The sequence below is a fragment of the Taeniopygia guttata genome, chromosome 7 (genome assembly GCF_048771995.1).
Source record: "Taeniopygia guttata chromosome 7, bTaeGut7.mat, whole genome shotgun sequence".
Classification (NCBI taxonomy): Eukaryota; Metazoa; Chordata; class Aves; order Passeriformes; family Estrildidae; genus Taeniopygia; species Taeniopygia guttata.
The window spans coordinates 11974678-11993671 of NC_133032.1; the positions used below are offsets into that span (position 1 = coordinate 11974678).

The window sequence follows — 18994 nt, forward strand, 5'->3', positions numbered from 1 at the left end:
GCAGTGAAATTATGTGAAAAGTATTTTTCAGCCTGTGAAAAATAGTTAGTGGTAGATATCCTCAATATCAAACACCACACTTTTCTTCTCAGCTGTCTATTCTAAATAAGCCACATCTTCCTCTAGCAGTGCTCAAGGTTGGATAACAGATAATACCAGAGGCACTTCTGCAGTCCACACCAATGGCAATTGTAGGCTTTACAGAGTCTCCCTGCACAGAGACATCTTTCCCTGATGGTGTAGCTATTCCTGACATGTGTGTGTATTGGACCCCACGTTTACTGCTTACAGTCCGATGAAGTACCAAGGCCACAAGAAAATTGTGATAGCAAGTGGATGCTGCTGTTTGGCTGTCCACATTAGGTGAGCCTGTTGTACTCAACACTGGGCCTGTAAAGACTGTTCCTGCCCAAGCCCTAAGTGCTGCACCCACTGATTCCCACTTGTGGTGGGGTAGAATTGCTGGGGATTTCTCATTATGTAATGGGCTCGTTACCCACTGAGCTTTGACATTTCAGTGGGCTGAATGGATGAACTGGCCTAAAGGCAGGCAAAGCTGGGAGGATGAAAGGTGCCTTTGAGAATCTCATTTGAGCCATATTGTGGGGAAAGTGGCTTTGCTTACAGCTGGATGGGGAGGTCCTGTTCCTGGAAAATGTGTTCAGCTTGCTGCATAGCCAGATACACTACAGAGGCATGGCCTCGAGGGCATTCTTAGTCCCAGCCAATAAGGCAGATCATCTGATGGAGAGAAGAAATAGCCAGAAAAGGCATGTGTGCTCATGCTTTGAAATGTTCTCTTTAGAGAAGGGAGGTTATTCTGTGTCAAATTTGAGCTGCTGAAGAGGAAATAGTACCTAGGAAGAGAAAGGAGGATAAAACCAGTGTGGCTGGGTGAAAAGGAGGATCTGGCAGGCTGGGTCTCAGAAGTTTGTGAGACACTGGAAGGAATCAGAAACAGTTGGCCTGTGCCATTAGCAAAGTGCTCATGTTATTTAGGGCTGTAAAACTGAAGGGGGCGAGGGTGCATTTAGATCTGTCATTGCTGGTCTGGCCTACTGAAGCAGTTGCCCTGCTGGTGTCACAGGCGAGACAGGGGAAGCAGCCTGTAATCTATTTACTGCGGTTTATTTATGAAAAGACAAGATTACCGTTTTCACCCTACTTGATTATTTCATGTACTGGCTCGCTTGCCCCTCAGCATTACATTCTCTGGAATTCTCTAGATGTCAACTTCTTTTCCCAGTTGGGAGTTTGCAGCTTTGTCCAAGAGGGTTGAGCAAAAGCTTATTGGGTTTATATTGTGCAGTTCTAGTTACCAGTCTCAGATGCTACCAGCCAAGGTCCTTGGGCATGCCCTGACATTTATTTCCATGTCTCTGATCTCCAGAATCTTCCCCACTTCCAGCATCTTTCTTCCAGTCATGATCTTTGCCATCTTCTCTCCTGACTCCTTTTTCTGTCCTCTGAGATATGTCATCTTGTTAGGGACCCTTATTTTTGACCTTCTTGCCTTTCCAGAACTCTAAACTCTGTTTTCCCATTCTAGATAGTGTATGTGCAGAAGGGCAGCACATGATCAGACTCTAAATTTGTGGTTCTCACGTCTCTTTATTAATTGGAGGATTTAAGGTGCAGAGCTTTTGTTTGTCCAAGCGTTAACAAAATATGCAACCAGCCCATTTCTTGTGCAGCTATCAGGTAGTAGTCTTTTGCTTGAGATACCAAAAGTTTGATTTTGGTTGTTCATCCACACGTTTACATGCACTCAATTATCTACTGCCTGTTAGTGATTGCGGTTTATTTTTTCCATGTATGACACTTGGTTATGGTATCTGCATGGGATGTTGGGTCAACTGCAGCAAAGTTTCAACCCATGAACTTCTGGGGCATGTGTCGTGGCTGTTGGCCAGCCTAATTGGATTCCAGTAGGATAATGCTGTTTGCAGGAATGTTTTGGAAAGGGAATGTTTGAGGATAACTTGGTGATAGAATATTCTATTAAATCCTGCCCTACCAGTTTTTTGAAGACTGAGCAGGCACCCATTTGGCAGCTCTACTAGGAGTACTGAACCGAGATACTTTGCCTGTCACTATAAATGTTGGCTCAGGTGATACAAATTACTGCTGTGGGCTTAGTTGTGAGGTATTTTGCCACCTTCCCTGTCCCAGCACTTGTTCCAAAAAATGTCACTGATTTTGTTACTTCCTTCACCCTCTCAAGTGCAGTCACCCAAAGATTATGGCTTGTCTGTGTGTGGCCTGGCTATGTGAAAACTTGTTACAAATAAATACTGCACTACAAATAAATACTGCAATACAAATAAATACTGTACACAGCCAGTACAGAGGCTGAGAAACCTGAAGAGGCATGGAGGAACCTAAAGTCCCATAGAGTTTCCTGAGGCTCTTATGTCTTCTGTTCTCTTTGTGATTAATTTTTTTCTCTCTGTATTTGCAGGCAGCTGACTCCAGGGACTCCCTCTCTATGGCACTCTATTCCCAGTGTTTTTCATGGCTCATTAGCAAGATTAATACGAAGATCAAAGGCAAGGAAAACTTCAAGTCTGTGGGCATCCTGGATATCTTTGGCTTCGAGAACTTTCAGGTCAAGATTTTGTTTTTGGAGGGGCTGATTTTGGTGATGTTGATGCATATTGGAAGAAACTTTGGTGGGTTTGCATCCTGGTAAGGATAGCATAGGGAATTCTGGAGTCTCTACCCTGCCACTTTCCCCTGAAAGCAGAAAGATATATTAAGCTGCCCATTTCTGCCAGCCATATTCATACAAGCTGATGTTCAAGGTCTGGTTTATGATACAGACCCTATGCATATCTGCTCTGATAGATAATACTGAATTTTTGATTTGTATGCAAACCAGCTATCCAAATCCTACACGTACATTGTTTGTTTAACTCTGTTTTGCACTGTGTGGAGAATCCTGCATGTAATGTTTCTAACTACAGCTGATGTGGGATGTATGTTGAACAGTCATAGAGTGACTGCTCAGATACTTCACAGAAGAGAAAGCCCTGTGACCTAAGAGGGAATTTACTTCTTTCTTCCAAGAAAAAAAACCATAATTGTCTTTAGCATGCTTTACTATGAATTAGGTTTATTGAATAACCTTGCATGGGTTACAAAAGCTGTTCTCCTAGTGGACCTCTCCATACTGCCCTGCTCATATCCACCTGACACCACTATGTTCTCTGGCTCTTCTCCAAGCCTGGCACCTTCCCTTTTGCTGGTATAGATTCGTTTAGAGCTCAGGAACAAGAATGTAAAATTTTATAATTGTTTCTTCTTGCAGGTGAATCGTTTTGAGCAGTTTAACATTAACTATGCAAATGAGAAACTTCAGGAATACTTCAACAAACACATCTTCTCCTTGGAGCAGCTGGAGTACAACAGGTGACCAGCAGTGGGAGTGGGGGCCCCACTGCTTTCCTGGGTAGTAGGAGGGAGGACATCATTCCTCCTGTGCTGCTCAGTCCCTACCACTGAAGCAGGAGAGACAGCTGGGCCTTAGTACAGCCCTGACCGTGGATGGGTCTTGTTAAGCATTGTCCATGTGCTTGCCAGCATAAGTCCCTTGTCTCCAGGAAAAAGCATTCTCAATTGTAGTGTTTAGAAATTCCAGAGTTCCTTCTGTCTCTAAGCTGAATGGAAAGTTCCTGGGCATTAACCCATTAGAGTACATGGTCATAGAGTATTACTGAATTTGGTAATGATTTACCTATGGCTTTGGTGGTGTAATGCAGATTAGAATCCTGGTGTGCAAAAAGGAAATTCCCTAAAGGTAGACAATTAGAGATATCTGACAGCTCTTTCTGTCCTAGAGATTCCTATATTATGAAAAGCACTCTTTTCCTCAGCAAGATTTACACCAGACTGTTTCCTGAGCTTGCAGCCTTCTGCACAGCTTTTTCCTCTTCTGTGGGCTTCATATTGTATTGTATTTTGTGAAGTACCTGTGATGTTCTAGAGTATTTCTGCTTCTAGAGAAGGCTGCTAGTCAAATACTTCAGTTGTTGCTCTGAAACAGAAGCCTTTATGTTTGTGAATGAAGGAATTGAACAGGGTCAGTGAGGGCAAATGAGAGCAGCCTTGTAAAGGGAGACGGTTGAATAGGCAATTCATTAAATTCTAAAGACTATAAAATTGCAAGGCTATTTATGCACTCACTTCCTAGGCCAGTTCCACCATTGCAGGAATCTTGTATTAAAAATGGTACCATCATGACAAATTATTCTTTCCTGATGGTTGCACAGATGTAGCTGAACTTTGGAAGGAATGAGATTTTTTTTGAGTGAGGTTTTTTAATTTACTGCATATCAAATAATTCTAAGGCAATGTACATAAAGCTCATCTTTCACCATATAAGCACTGCTTCCTCAGGCTTAGTAAGTAGACTCATGTATCTCGATGCTTTGAACCTTAAAGTATGAAGCCTGGAATGAAGCATTTGGGGGCAACAGCTGCACTATCTTCAAAATGTTAGTCTCCACCTGAAAGGAGGAGGTATCAGAATGTCAGTAAGTAGCTTCACACATAGCCTCTAGTCTTCCTTGTATTCTTAAGAATTATTCTAGGCTTCTCTGAATTCTGAAAACAGACATATCCTGTATTATGGGAGTATAAGAAGATAGTAAGGGGGAAAAACACATTCAGCAGATTAACAGAATGTCATGGGTGATTTTCAAAGCACATTATTGCACTTCTGTACCTACATCAGCTCCTATTCTGAAAGATGCAGGGCCACCCTGTAGGCTCCCCGCCTGACAGGCCAAAGCTTATCTGTGTCATCCTCTTCAAAAGTCTCCCTGGAAACTCTCTCCAGTCTCTTCTCCTGGTGGACCTGTGACCTGTAGTTGAGTCTTCTGGCAGATGTGCTTCAGGCCTGCTTTCTAGATTGGTGGCTTGCAGCTGACTCTTGAAGCTGTGTAGCAAACTGTCCATCCTCACCACTGTGTGGGATGGTGCTTGTCACTCCAGAAAGAGCACAGGCTTAAAATTAATGTGAAATTTGCTCAATGACTATAAGAAGAGCATCATTCTAAGTCGCTGGTATGGATAAGAAAGGCTGTCTCTTAATTCCATCTCCTGTTAGCAGTGCATTGTGTCCCCTATTCTTTTTCCTCAGCCATAGCAAAGCCTAATTCCTGCAAATCATCTTGGGTCCTGGGACAGCTGCCAGGCTCAGTTACTTCTGCTCTCCTACACCCCAGGACATTGGATCTTGCTATTCACAACTTTGTTCTGTTTGTTCTTGACTATCAGGGAAGGGATAAACTGGGAAGCCATTGACTGGATGGATAATGCAGAGTGCCTGGACCTTATTGAGAAGGTAAGCAGTTACCTGTGACAGTTTGTAGGGATCAGTGGGAACTGCTGAGTGTTTTGAGATCTTTCCTGTCATTTCCTGGTTTTAAAAGCAGATAGTTGCTTAGATCCTCTTCCCATAGTGACCTGGTAAAAGTATGAGCTGTTCTACCCATGGTCCTGGCTCATGAAAGCAGATCTTGGCTAATTGTTGAGAGTCAGCTTAGAAATGGTGTCATAGTTTTAGACAAGGATTATCATTCAAGTAAGACCTTAATGTGAATTTTTAATAAACAATCTCCACTTAAGATCTGCTTGCTGAATGCATTAACTGTCCAGAATTCAGCTTTCAGTTTGAGTTTTGCTGGGTATAACTCAAGGGTTATTGCTCAATGGTCTGTTCAGATCTCCAGTTCTTGGCTTGGTGCTGTGTAGTTAAAGCTTTTGCTGACTGTAAAAGCTTGTCTCTTGTTTGGCTGTAGAAACTAGGTCTACTGGCTTTGGTGAATGAAGAGAGTCGATTCCCCAAAGGCACAGACAACACCCTTCTGGAAAAACTTCACAGCCAGCATATGGTAAGTAAGAAAATAACCTGGCAGGCAAATGATCAGTATGTTAGCCCCATCAGCATTTCAAAACCTAAAGTGAAGGTTTTGTTGATGTAAAATATGTGCTTTGTGCAGTAAATTTAAAACGCCCTAGGCCTGAACCTGCAAGTGTTTAATAAGGCTGCACTGAACAACAATAATATGTAAAGCAACCTGAGAATGGTCTCCTGTGCACATAGAGAAAAGGGAGTGTGCATTCCACAGGCTGCAGGCAGAGGAGGTTTGAATTTGCAGCATGGGATGGAGTCAGGTTCTGCTGCTCTGCAGGGACACGAGGCAGCACCCCAGGCACAGGATGTGGCTGCACAGTGTGTGTGGGTTTCTCCTGCCAGCTGACTCACAGCAGGCTGCTCCAGAGCATGTCAAATCTGTCTCCTGGGGCTGGGGACGGCTTTTGCCTCATGACTTTTAATGAAAGCTCTCTTATTGTTCCTAATTAATTAAATTCTTTCATCCTCTGTCTTGTGTTCTGGACACAGTAGTGGAACTTTTTCGTGCAGGTCAGAAAGCTATCCTGGGGACACAGAAACCCTGCTGAGATCACTGTAGCAATCCCTTGCCATGCCTCTGGTACAGCCAACACTTTGTTCTAAATAGTAAATAGACTGAAAACAAAGCGAATTAAAGCCTGTAGCATGGACTTATGGAATAACTAACTACTTTAGTAAGAGCATTGTCAGCAAATATGTTTTCTAGTCATCTAATTCAGGCTTCATCCAAGCCTGAAAACATACAAATCTGTATCCTTTATCTGAATTTTTTAAATTGGCATACATGCAGATATTCTCACTTTTCATATTTGCATTGTAACTCTGCTAGTAATACTGATGAGTTCAAGTTAGAAGCAATAGCAATGACTTTTGGTTGGCTACTTACAGCTTTGAGGAAATATATGCTTTCTTTCGGCTTTGGGCTTAAATCAAGGCCTTCAGTTTAGTCCACTGTGGCTTTACCTTGTCTTACAGGTCAAGAAATGTGAGAATGCCTGATTTACCTTCTTTTTTAAAAACTATTGTTGGTATTTCTTAATATAGAACTAATGAATATTTTTAATGTATCACTTGTTATGAATTTTCTTTCTCAACTGTCCCAAGCTCTTCACGTTGTTTCTAAATGGAGACGTTTCAAAGCTCCTCTTTCTTTCTGCTGCTCGTTTCTGAATTTGTCTACATATTTTTTTCTCTATTCTTTTCTGAGATAAATAATCAGACCAGAATGCAGTTCCCTTGGTAAGAAGGTACCTGTGGTTTATTGTACAGCAGCATGAGACTGCCAGTATTATTTTGCATTCCTTTATACCCCACTACATTTTGGTTGCTATTTTTGGTGATTTCTGTGCATTGAGTAGCCTTTTCATTAAGCTGTTCATAGTGTCACCTCTGTCTGCTTTGAGGCAATAGCAATTAATGTGGAACCCTAGGAAGCTTGCAAGAGATGGAAGAGGCTGAGTTATAAGTGCAGGGAGGAAGAGTGGAGCGTGCTCTAGGATTTGCATTTGCTGAAGGCAAAAGCATTTTTTATACCAGTTAAAGTCTCTAGTGCTGGCTGGAAGAGCACTGGAAGACATCCAGCCAAGCATTGCTGGGAAGCCTGAAGAGAACAAGCCCTCTTCTCTGTATTTTCTGTGGAATGCTGTAGTCTTAAGGAGGAAAAGCCTAAAGCTGGGATTTAAGAGAATATGACCTCTGAAACAACTTGGAGAGAGCAGCAATAGGGAAGACAGCAGAAGGAACCAAAAGCGTTGTAAGCATGGGTGAAATATAAGGGCTTGGTAGAGAGGGAGAGGAGAACAAGATGCCAATCCACAGGAGAGATCCAGTAGCAATTGTATTTGGAGTGGAAGACAGGGAAGTTTGTGGCTGGAAAAAAATGACTGTATGGGGGGAAGGGAAGAGCAATGAAATGGGATCAGTGTGAAAAGAAAAACAACCATGCAAAAATTTTCAGTAGCACCAACAAATTACCAGCATCAGAAGCTGTCCACCTGCTAAATACTGCTAAAAGATCTTGAAGATGAAGAGCTGAATTACAAACAGCATCATGCAACATGTTACTTAAAATTTTCTTAGAACTTTTGTCTGAGGAGGTGGGGGATTATATTAATTTTTAAGAAGTATAGTAGGAAACTATAAGTCTATAGTTTTGATTTCACAGTTGTGTAAATTCACAGAAAGTAAATGGTCAGTTACCTCAATGACAGGAGGGCATTGTGAGACAGTCTCCTACAAGAACTGAGGTTTTCTGCTGACTCACAGGGCAAGGCTGGTCTGCAAGGGGCCTCATGACACTGATTGTATTGTAAAGTGAAAATGAAAAGCAGCATAAATTAATGTAAAATGCTGTGCCTGAGGAAAACAGTCCTGATTTCACCTTTGAAATGATGGTCCCTGAACTGACTGTTGCTCTTCAGGAGTGAGACCCAGACAGAGGCTGTGATGGAGTTCCATGGAAATACCAGCATGGGGCTCAGCAGTAATAAAAATCCCCAAAAGAAGTAGTAAAAGCTCCCAGGAAACTAACAGTAAAAGTAGAAAACTTAGTTACGGAATTGTATAGCCTGTAGATCACCTTCACTTTGAACCATGTACACCACGGGGCCCCTCCACTCATGGAGATCTTCTGTCAGGACTGGTAAACAGCAGGTCTGGGACAGCTTCAGTGCTACAGAAAACTGCCTTGAAGGGACCTGCAGTGTGGAGACAAGGCAACTTGGGTGGGTGTGATGGGTGTAAAAGTCACACATGGCCTGTAGAAGATTGATGGGACTAATGGAAGCCAGGCTTAAATGCAAGCAGCTCTAGTTCTCTATGTAGTTGGTTGAGAGCTCCCTGTGAAAGGACACTCCAGTTGCAAGAAGTCTGCAGGTTCACTTGTGGAATGAGCAAGTATTTCAAAGAGAAATCCATTTGGGGTTACTAGTTTGGCAGGCCTCATAGAAATAATTAGCGTTTGAGGGAATATTAAAATGAAAGTATAATTTACTTGCTTTGTTTGTACTCTATCCTACACAGCCAGTGCTAGAGGCAGAATACTGCTGGATAGATCACTGGTCTAGAGCAGCATGGCTGCTCTTAAATAGTTAAAATGGTTTTCACAGAACAAAGAAAGAAGGGGGAAAATGAGAGAGGAAAAAGAGAAAGGAAAACTGAATATTGAATATAGGGAAAGAGAGGTGCAAGGAAAGATAAAATACAGAGGAGGACAGGAAATTGGGATGTTATTTCCTTTGATGAAGAAAAGGTGTGGAGGTGTTATGCAAAGCTGCCATTTTCCCTGCATCCTGATCCTGTGTCCTGCACCACGTGGTTTGTGTGGAGCTCAGTCTCCTCAGGTGTCAGACACACAAGAATTAACATTTCATCCATGGCATGCCTCTGCAGCCTTGATTCTGCAAGCCCTTGCTCACATGAGAAATGCCTTGAAGGGCTGGATATTTCCATCTTAAATTTGAGTAACATATTTGTAATGTAGCTGCAGATAGCTGCAGCAGATGTGGTCGGGCTCTGCAAGAGCAAAGGTCCTTGCCCATCCCAGCCTTGTCATAGTCATGGCAGAGTTCCTGACTGAATTTTTATTCTTATACCAGCATTATAAGACACCTTATTTTTCTTTTATTTCAGAGCAACCCCTACTATGTGAAGCCTCGGGTGACAGACCATCAGTTTGGCATAAGACATTATGCAGGGGAGGTAGGTGTTCATGATGTGTTTGTGAGGTGCTTGGTATATTCTGGTATATTGAGGTCCTCCATGCTAGATTCCAAAAACCAAGAATGTCTCTGAGGTGTGTGTTTCCACACATTTAATGTCCCCTACCAAAGCACAATGAGTGTGATGGGTTTAAAACAGCACGTCACTCTCCAGTACTATATTCTCCAACTTGGATGTTTGAGTTTCTCAGGTAACTTTTTGTTTGGGGGATAAATTCCTTACTTCTGTTATTCATGTTGTCTTTTCTTGGACATTCACAAACAAACAAAACTCAAAGGAAAAGCCACAAGGAAAATTTGACTTTTGAGGAGGAGGAAAGACCTAGTAACTATCACAAAAAGGCAAAGGTTCCTGAGCCTTCAAGGTTAAATGTTGTTCTTTGTTGTGAAGAGACATGAAACAGATGAAGGTGTGTCAAGGCAGGACACCTGCACATTAAAGCAGGGCTAACCTCCTCCCAGAATAATCTGCTGAGCACTTGTGCTTGGGAAGTTGGGGCACTGGGTGGCAGTTCTCTTCACTCTCCTGAAGTGAACAGAGTACCCCACACCTTGCAGAGGATTTTCCCACAGACCCTCTCCTGCCAGGCAAATCTTTGCAGCTGTTTTACTTGGCTCTTGTTTTTGATGGGGTTTTTTTTTTTTGTGTTTTTTAAGTGGTGGCTAAAAGCCACTTTCTTGCCAGTAACTGCAGAACTCTGTAGCTCTTTGACCCCAGAAATTCAGATCTTGGCACATGCTTGCAGTGTTCCTGTGTAGCTCTGCTGGAGGCCTTGTATAGCAGTGTGTAAATGTGGAAGGACTTAAAGATCTGTAGGGTGCTGCTCTAGTGGCTGTGTGTGTGTTGCAGGTGCTGTATGATGTGAGAGGCTTTCTGGAGAAGAACAGAGACACCTTTCGTGATGACATTTTAAACATGCTGAAAGACAGCAGGTACGCGTGTCAGGAGGCTGCAGCTGTTGGGCGGAACTAAGCCACATTCGTGTAGTACACCAGACCAAGGAAAGCAGTTGCTTTTGCCAGAGCATCAGGCATTATTCTTAATCATTCTTCTCTTTGTGCTGAAGTGTCCCGATAGAAGAAAGGAGAGCTGGAGAAGTCAGATGAGGCACAGATTTAATCAGAACTCATGCTGTCCCAGTTTTAAAAGGAGCTTTAACAGCATGACAGACATCCCTCCAGGCAATTTGCTTTCTTCCCTTTCCCCTTCCCTTTCCCCTTCCTCCTTTGATTTTCTTTCTCCTCTTACCTCCCTATACCTACAATGGCAAAGTTTCCCCCAAATGAGTCAATGCTCTTTGCCATGCTGTCAATTGCCAGCCTTTGTACAGAGATCGCTTCTTTTCCAGCCTGCTTGTTAGTGGAAATCATCTGTCCTTATGCTGAGCCAGACTGAGCTGTTGCTGTGGGACTGGGCATGGACGCTGATGTTATATCCCAGAGCTGCAACATGATCTTAGAGAAATGAGCTAATTTTGATCTTGAGCAAGATCTGGGAAACAGGAGGGAGGCATTTAATACTACAGAGGATCCTACAAGTCTTTGAGCATCAGCTCTACCATGTGTCTTACCACAGTCCATATATTGACTTTGGGCTCCAGCCTCATGAGACTGTTTCAGAACTGCATCTCCTTTGAAGCTGGTGCAGAGTGTGCACTGAGAAGCTTTGCAACAACCTGAGGGAGCTGAGAATATGAACTGCTCATAGTTGTCTTACTTGGACAGTAGCATCTGGGGAGCATTTTACATGAGGCTTGAGGCCAGAATTGTGGTTGTTATTGTCCAGCATAATAGAAGGACTCAGGCTTTTTCAACATGCCAGAAGGGAAGTTTGGCCAGAAGCAGCCATAACAATAAACTAGTACAAGCAGCTCTGAAGAACTTTGTGCAGATTTGTAAGAACCAGCACCAATGTCTCAGGAGTGGCAAAATGGTGAAAGATTCCCTAGAACTGGAGGGCTAGCTACATGGAGGAGCTCTAGAACTCCTCTGGCCACAGAAGAGCTGGGCTTTCAATTACTGATCATGTCATGGGGGCTAATCATGAGAGCTAGTTTGGGAGTCATGACAGCACCAGTCCAGCTGGCATACCTTCAAGGTAGTTTTGCCTGGGGGCATATGCTTGCTCAGGGGAGGTGTCCCTTGAGCATTCCCTCCTTGCTCAAGGGAGGTGTCCTAGCTAGTGCAGAATGGAAATCTTCCTTTGTGTAATATCCTACTTGAAAGTGTGGGAGGGAGCTTCTGGCTTTGCAGCTGAGTGTGGCATAGAGGGCAGTCCACAGGATCTGGGCAGCATGTGGGAAGTATTAATTTCCTCACTGAAATGCCAGCTGAACTGCTTCCTCTGTCACAGCAGGTATAAAAATGGAGTGTTTCACAATAGGACAGGGCAGTAGCTGACAATAAGAACCATCTTCTCACAGGTGGTAGGTGTCTTGGCTCTTCTTTAATTCTTTTCTTCTCCCTTAGGCTGGACTTCATCTATGACCTTTTTGAAAGAGTCTGCAGTCGCTGCAGTGAAGAGACACTGAAGATGGGCACCCAGAGGCGCAGACCGACTGTCAGTTCCCAGTTCAGGGTATGATGTTTTCCAAGAGAGCAGCAGGCTTCTGGGGAGGAGCAGATGGGTAAAGCAAGGCCTGCAGCCAAGAGGAGTCATTCATCCTTGTTTTGTGTCCAGCACTGAAAATGTGCAGGAATGTTGCAGTGCTAAAAAAAGACAGTGCCACTGCCCTAAGGATTTCTGTCTGGTATAAAATGTGAGATGATAAGATAGAGCAGAGTGGCGGAGGATACTTTGCTAATTATATGAAGGTCTTGAGGTTCTTTGATCTTTCATATTGGTTTGGGGTTTCAGCTAAGTGTATGTGTCCTTTTAGGCCATATTTTTACAGGTATAGTGACAATTCCAATCAAACCTTACTAGGAGGACATTACAAGTATGAATCTCACACACTTAGATTACCTGCAGACCTCCTGTTCATTTCACTGTTTTGTTTTCCTGTATTTAAAGTTTGAGAAACATGTAAAATTAACTCACAAAAGCTATACAGCTCCAAGAATAAGGATGGCCATATAAATAGTCTTAAGAGCAAACTGTGTGGATATGTTTTGGACAGGAAGGAATCTCATGGGTTAATGAAATTTTGGTAGACAGAGTCAAAGGGTGTTGGGAATGGGAGGGCTGCATGAAGACCTTATTACATCAAATGTAGCCCCTTTCTCTTCTGTAATGACTGATCCTTTGGATCTCTCTTGCTGGACTTTAGGATTCTCTCCATTCCCTGATGGCCACGCTTAGTACTTCCAACCCATTTTTCATCCGCTGCATCAAACCAAATACAGAAAAGGTAAGTCTGTCCCCCAGCCATAGGTGTGCATGTGACACAGGCCTGCATGGGCATGCTCTTGCACAAATGCTGAGCAGGTGCCTCACACTGAGGGTAAGAGCAGTTCCTCCCCACCTTCCCTTTTTCATTCTAGTTATTTTACACCCTTGTCCCTTAGATGGAAAGACGGCATGCCGAATATGAGATTATATAGCCTTTCCCACCTCTTTCAGTGCTTATGAAGCTTGGAGGATTAGCCAGGCTTGTGCAGAGTTCAGAGCTGTGGTAGAAGAAGCAGTCACTCCTGTTTATAGTGCCTGTAGAGAAATCTGTTCTGGAATGAAGGGCTTGTGCAGTAGGCACTGTCTTCTGCAGATCCCTGGCTCTGAGGCAGTGGAGGTGGACGCATCATGAGCAAGTCACAGTGCCAAGGGACAGGCTGGCTCTCGCTTGTACTGTGAGCTGTGGCGGGAGGATATGTTGCTAACTAGATCTGAACTGATCCTTTTCCTTATGTGTTTTAAAACCATAAATGATGTGGTAGAGGCTGCTTAGGGGATTTATGCCAGAAAAGAATTCTGTAGTTTGTCTCCAGTTTAACTGAAAAGAGGGACTGCAAAGAGAACTGAGTCAGGGTTCTGCACTCTCTATGTGTTTAGACATTGTATCTTTGCTTTCCTACCATAGTCTGACTGTGAGTGCAGTTTGCAAACTGTTTTCCTTCTTCCAGAATCAGCCCAATTCCCTTTTGTCCCTTATTCTGCACTATGAAGTCTTGTGAGGTTTCCTCTTCACACAAACTCTCCCCTTTTTACCTGGCATGCCCAAATATGCAGGGTTGGCTTACTACAGCAAAACAGATATACAGCCTGTGACTGCCTGGCTTACTTGGTTTTGATTCTGGATCACTATTTAGGCACCGAACCTCTTTAATCCAGATGTGGTGCTAAATCAGCTCCGGTACTCAGGGATGCTGGAGACAGTGAAAGTTCGAAGAGCAGGTTTCCCTGTACGGCGCCTTTTCCAGGACTTTCTCAGCAGGTAATTGCAGTCATTGTATTGTATGCTGGAACAGCCCCAAAGTATGGAATTCTATAAGACTGTTCCCTCTTTAACTGCTTCTTCTGGTCAGGATCATCTGTGGGATGTTTTTCTAACCATGGCCTTAATGCTCATATCAAAAACTGATCTGAGAGGCTTTTTGGAGACTTGCCCTTAGGCTAAAAGTCAGAATGGAAAAATAGCCAGATGGTCTTTGGTCTTTTTTTCTTTGTCCTTTTTTTTTCTTGGTAGCTTTGCCACAGATTTGTTCGTGTGATGCTGTGAAACCCAGCTGGTGATAATATGTAAAAGGAAAATACCATGCTTAAAACCTTTAGGCAGCTGAAGAAAATTCTAATGGACAGTATAGTTGATGATTAATATTGGAAGGAGTGATTATTTCTTTTAATGAGCTACATCAAAAGGATTTTTTTGAAGTTTAAGGCTAGAAGGGACACTGAACATTGCTTCCTTTGTCTCTTGGAGCACTAAATGCCACCCCTACAGTGAACAAAATAACTTGTGTCTGATGAAAGCACATGTTTCAAAAAGACAGTTGTTCTTTACTGAAAAATTCTGTTGAGTTTGTATTCTTTTACTGGGATTGCAACAATAATTGCCAGTGTGGTAGGAATAGATAAAGGTTGGGGGATGGAAATTTCCAAATTGGAAGGCAAACATGAAGAAGGAAGGTCCCAGAGGAAAAAGGACTAATGAGAGGAGGATAATTAGAGTTAAAAGATTGGGAAGAGAGATGAAGGGGGTAGTTACTGTCATCTGAAATCTGATGAGATTCTGTTTTGTTCCTAGGTACAAGATGCTTGTGAAGGGGCCAAGCCTCCCAGACAACAGCAAAGCTGTATGTGCAGGTTTTCTTCAGACCTATGACAGCAGCAGAAAAGAATGGCAGTTGGGTAAAACCAAGGTACTTCATCAGTGTGGGGAAGGGTATGGCTTCACTCCAGCTGCAAGGGAACGTGATTGCATCTGGTCAGATTGCAAGGCAGTGCAGTCATGATCCTTTCAATACACTGGCCTGTGCCACTGACTTGCAGCATCTCAAATATTTCCCATATTATGTACCTAGAGACACAGCAGGTTTCTTGGATTTTATCTAAACTCCTAATTGACCAAACCAGCTTGATTTTGTTGTGTCTGATCCAGTTTAAAGATTCAAGGGGAACAAGCATGGCTCTCATTTTATCTAATTGTGATGTGTGCCATTAACTCTTGCCTCTTGTGCCAGGGATTTCACTCTTCTTGACTAACTGAAATTTTTGCCCGAGGCAGTGAGCTGAATTTCAGTATATATCTAAGCTGGAAATAGCTGCATCACCAGATGTATGACAGCTTTCTGTTGGGGAAGCTCAGATGATGCTTGTGCAGCTAGCCCAGATGCTAGCATACATTTTCTATGAAGAGGTATCCAAATGCTTCTGCCCATTTGCGTAATTCAGATCTTGCTTCTGTTTTGGTGAATGTTTAACACTTCTTTCTTGCCTGGAATAGTCTGGATTTTCATGCAGAAATAGATATGAGCATTTTGAGGTATATTGCTATAGAAATCTGGGAATGTGAAGCTGTCTCTATCACAACTTTCCACATACTCCAGTAAATTCTTCAAAGAATATTCCAAGATGGATGGTGTCCAATGCAGACAGCATTTCTCAGTAGTGGGTATGCAGTCCATATATAGAGCAGATGGTAGCACATCAAAGCAACTTCTTGCATTTTTTTTTCCCTTAAGCCTTCAGAAAAGTACTTCAGAATATTTCCAGTGCCACAATGAAACCAGAAGTGATTCTAGTCAACATGCACATTTTATTTGTCCAGGAGATCAGATAATGACACATGTTGCTTTGAGCAGTTATTTCTCAATAAGTGGATAGCCTATTATATTTATTAGAGCAATATCTCTCTCTCCTCTTCCTAGAGGACTGGTGGTAGTCCAGTTAATAGTCTGGACTATGAGCTCTATGTGGCAATCAAGGAACCCACTAGCCATTGTTGTGGGAAGGACATGTATTAATCTGGAGATTGGTTGTTCTGGGTTTTTTTTCCTCCATGCCTCCACTGATGTTTCAGAAAGAAGATTTTATCACTTAGCTTTATTTCTGGTCTGTGATTAAAGTGTTCCCCATCTTTGATTTTGGTATCAGGAGTCTCCTCATTGGTGCCTGCAAGCCAGGAACCATTTTGGTCATTTCTGTCCCTGGATAATCCACATTACTTGGGTGACTGCCAGTCTCCCAGAATTATAGTATTAAAGCCTATGTGGAGAGTATGTGTGTTGCAGAGCTGTGTGGAAAGCTTAGAAAATGGTGGTTAGAGCTGGTAAACACAGAGTTTGAACTTTCTTCCTAGCATGACAAGAGATGGAAGATTGCTGCGCTACAGTAAGGGCAGCAGGATGGAGGACCAATCTCACATGCACATACCTTTTAAAATAAAAAAGGTTATAAGCTGTACAGCTGGAGTCCAAAGCCTACAGTAGACTAACAACAAGCAGGAAATCCAGGATGCTTTGAGCTCCTGGAAGCTATAGGTCCCTTTTCTCTTCAGTCCTCATTGTGCATCATGAAGGACTGAATCCATCTGTCTGTTTTCACTCACTATTTGACCTGCACAAATTATTTGGAAAAAAACAATATGGGTGGTAATTGTGGTAAAGAAAATGCGTGTGTGTTTTGCCAAAGACTCTAGATATACTCCAATGTATTTATTTTTTAATGACTGTGTCCTGTAAACTAAAACTTGACTGAAGAGCTGTATGCGGCATGTTGGTACACTGCAATCTCTCTGCTTGGGCGCTGGTTGCTGTGAGTCTGGATATTGTGGAAAGAAAATTATTAAGAGAGGCAATCTTTGTATTCTTGATGTCTGAGAAGCAAAATTCAGTGGCACTGAGAAGCAGTTGAGTCATCTTATTTGGTTGTAGAAGTTACTTTCTCCTGGGCATGGTTTGTATTAGAGAAGTGCGTCCTGATAGAGGGGAGCAGTTCTATTTATTGAAAGAATGGATCACTCCAAGGCTGTCCTGGCAAGTTCCACACTTGCTGCCATGCCTAATGGCTGGCAAGCCCCTGGCTGCTCCAAGGTGCTGTCATTCCAAAGTGTATTACCCTGCCATTTCATTCTTCAGATGAGTTGCCTGGCACTCTTTCCCATGCAAAGCCATTTCATTCCTCCCTTGGAGACCACTTTGCAACTCAGCTTTGTGACAGTGCCTCCAGAAAGCCTGTCCCTAGGAAAGCAGCTGCCAAGGTGAGGCCTTGCAGAGCAGTGTTGCTTCCTGGTAGGACCTTCCCTGCTGTCTGGATCCAGCTGTTGTGCCTTGGATTACAGACTGTTTTGTCTGCATTCATGTTTCAGCTGGTGCTAGGTAACATAGGCCTGGAATACTTGGGTTGATGGAGAATAGAGCCTTAATTTTTCCAGAGTCTTTCAGGTAAAGGTGAAGCTACCAGCCAAGGGGAACCAGACCACTGTCCTCAAAAGGAAGTCCTCTGCATGGCCTTACTGCCACTTTTGCTGCTACAGGTGCAGCTCTGGGTACTCAGGTTGGTATTCCCAGAACTAATCTTGACTTAGTCAGGAGTAGCTACTGAAAAAAGTGGACAAGCCCATGGGGATGTAACCTAGGAAGAATTATAAGGGGTAGGTGAAGAGCAAGGCTTATAGAAGGGGGAATACTTCCTGCAAAATGAATGGAAGGATAATTATATCCCTAGCAATTGTTTGAAGGAGGAAGGAAAAGACTCTGTGAATTAGTGCAGGGGATTGTGAAGCTTGGGAAAGGAAACGGAGGAGGAAGGGCAGGATGATCTTTGTGTTTTTCATTAAGAATAGAGCAGCTGCTGGGCTGTCAAATATCAAATTAATGTTTATAAGAGGTATTAATGTATACAATGCAGCTTTTATCTGGTGGTAGGGCAGAGTTGAGGGCTTGGATGCAAACAAGCAGTGTGATGATGAAAGAGATTGTGCTAAGGTGCCTTTGCCTTCACTGGGATGTGCTGGGATGGGGCAGCAGCTTCCATATGACTCTTTCTTCAGTGCACCTGGGCCTTCTGCCATGCTTGCCTATACCCACCACACAGATTTCCTACAGTGGTTTAACACAGTAACCTTTGCTGTTTGAAGGCATTAATTTCCACATTTCAACTTGCTGGTTTGCAGGGCCTGTTTGAAGGAGGAGGTGCTGTACACTGTTTGGCATCCAGGTCACAGTGACCCACTTCCTGCTTTCCCAGCGCTGTCCCCAGGAATCATATGATCCCACTTATGTATAACTGCTTATGCCCAAGCAGTTACATTTGTGTCTGCCGATCTCTGTGACACCTTTACATGTTCACTGTCCCACTGATGGTGCATGCAGGCTTTGAGGTTATGTGAGGAACACTGTGGTGATGCACCGTGTTTTAAAACCTGGCCAGTGTCTAGTATTAGCAGAATATGATAGATGTAACCTTGTATATTTGTTCAATCATTCTTTTCTCAGATGAAAACAATCTCAAGTTTTCATAAAACGACCATGAATAATGACAAAGAAAGAGCCACTTTCTAGTTTATTTCCACAAGTCATCAAAAATACTTCTGGACTTGAAATGCATATTATTTTTCCTTGTCACTTAGTGGAGTCTAAAAAACCTCCAAACCTTCAAAAGTTTATAACTAGATGTTGCTGGTTTTTGAGATTAACCCCTCACTCCAGCATATATAGATCCTATAATCCTGTAGGATTAGGGCTGGGTCTCATGGATCTCTGCATGCCCTGAAGTCCCTCCTCCCCCACCCCAAAACTGGCCTGGCTTAGCAAAGACTCTGCTTGCTAGGGAAATACTGATGGCCTGAGTATTTTTGCAATTTGATGTAGATAATGGACTGAGACAGTGTTTCTCTGGTTGCATTCTTGAAATGGGTGACTGCTGCTTGGTTCTGGAATGTAATGGAAAGAGCAATCCCTGCCTCAAAGAAATCTTTAA

At 43.0% G+C, this 18994-nt stretch overlaps 1 protein-coding gene across 3 annotated transcripts in view; it reads left to right on the forward strand.

Annotated features, from left to right (window-relative positions):
• Window positions 1–18994, forward strand: part of LOC100221738 (unconventional myosin-X) — an 89751-nt gene that overhangs the window by 35174 nt on the left and 35583 nt on the right. For all 3 annotated transcript variants that reach the window (XM_030278342.4, XM_032749380.3, XM_030278344.4), the window contains 10 exons: window positions 2462–2608; window positions 3311–3411; window positions 5281–5347; window positions 5805–5897; window positions 9551–9619; window positions 10490–10572; window positions 12109–12217; window positions 12909–12989; window positions 13885–14009; window positions 14820–14934. In XM_030278342.4, coding sequence (XP_030134202.4) covers window positions 2462–2608; window positions 3311–3411; window positions 5281–5347; window positions 5805–5897; window positions 9551–9619; window positions 10490–10572; window positions 12109–12217; window positions 12909–12989; window positions 13885–14009; window positions 14820–14934 — 990 coding nt within the window. The remainder of the gene's footprint in view (window positions 1–2461; window positions 2609–3310; window positions 3412–5280; window positions 5348–5804; window positions 5898–9550; window positions 9620–10489; window positions 10573–12108; window positions 12218–12908; window positions 12990–13884; window positions 14010–14819; window positions 14935–18994) is intronic.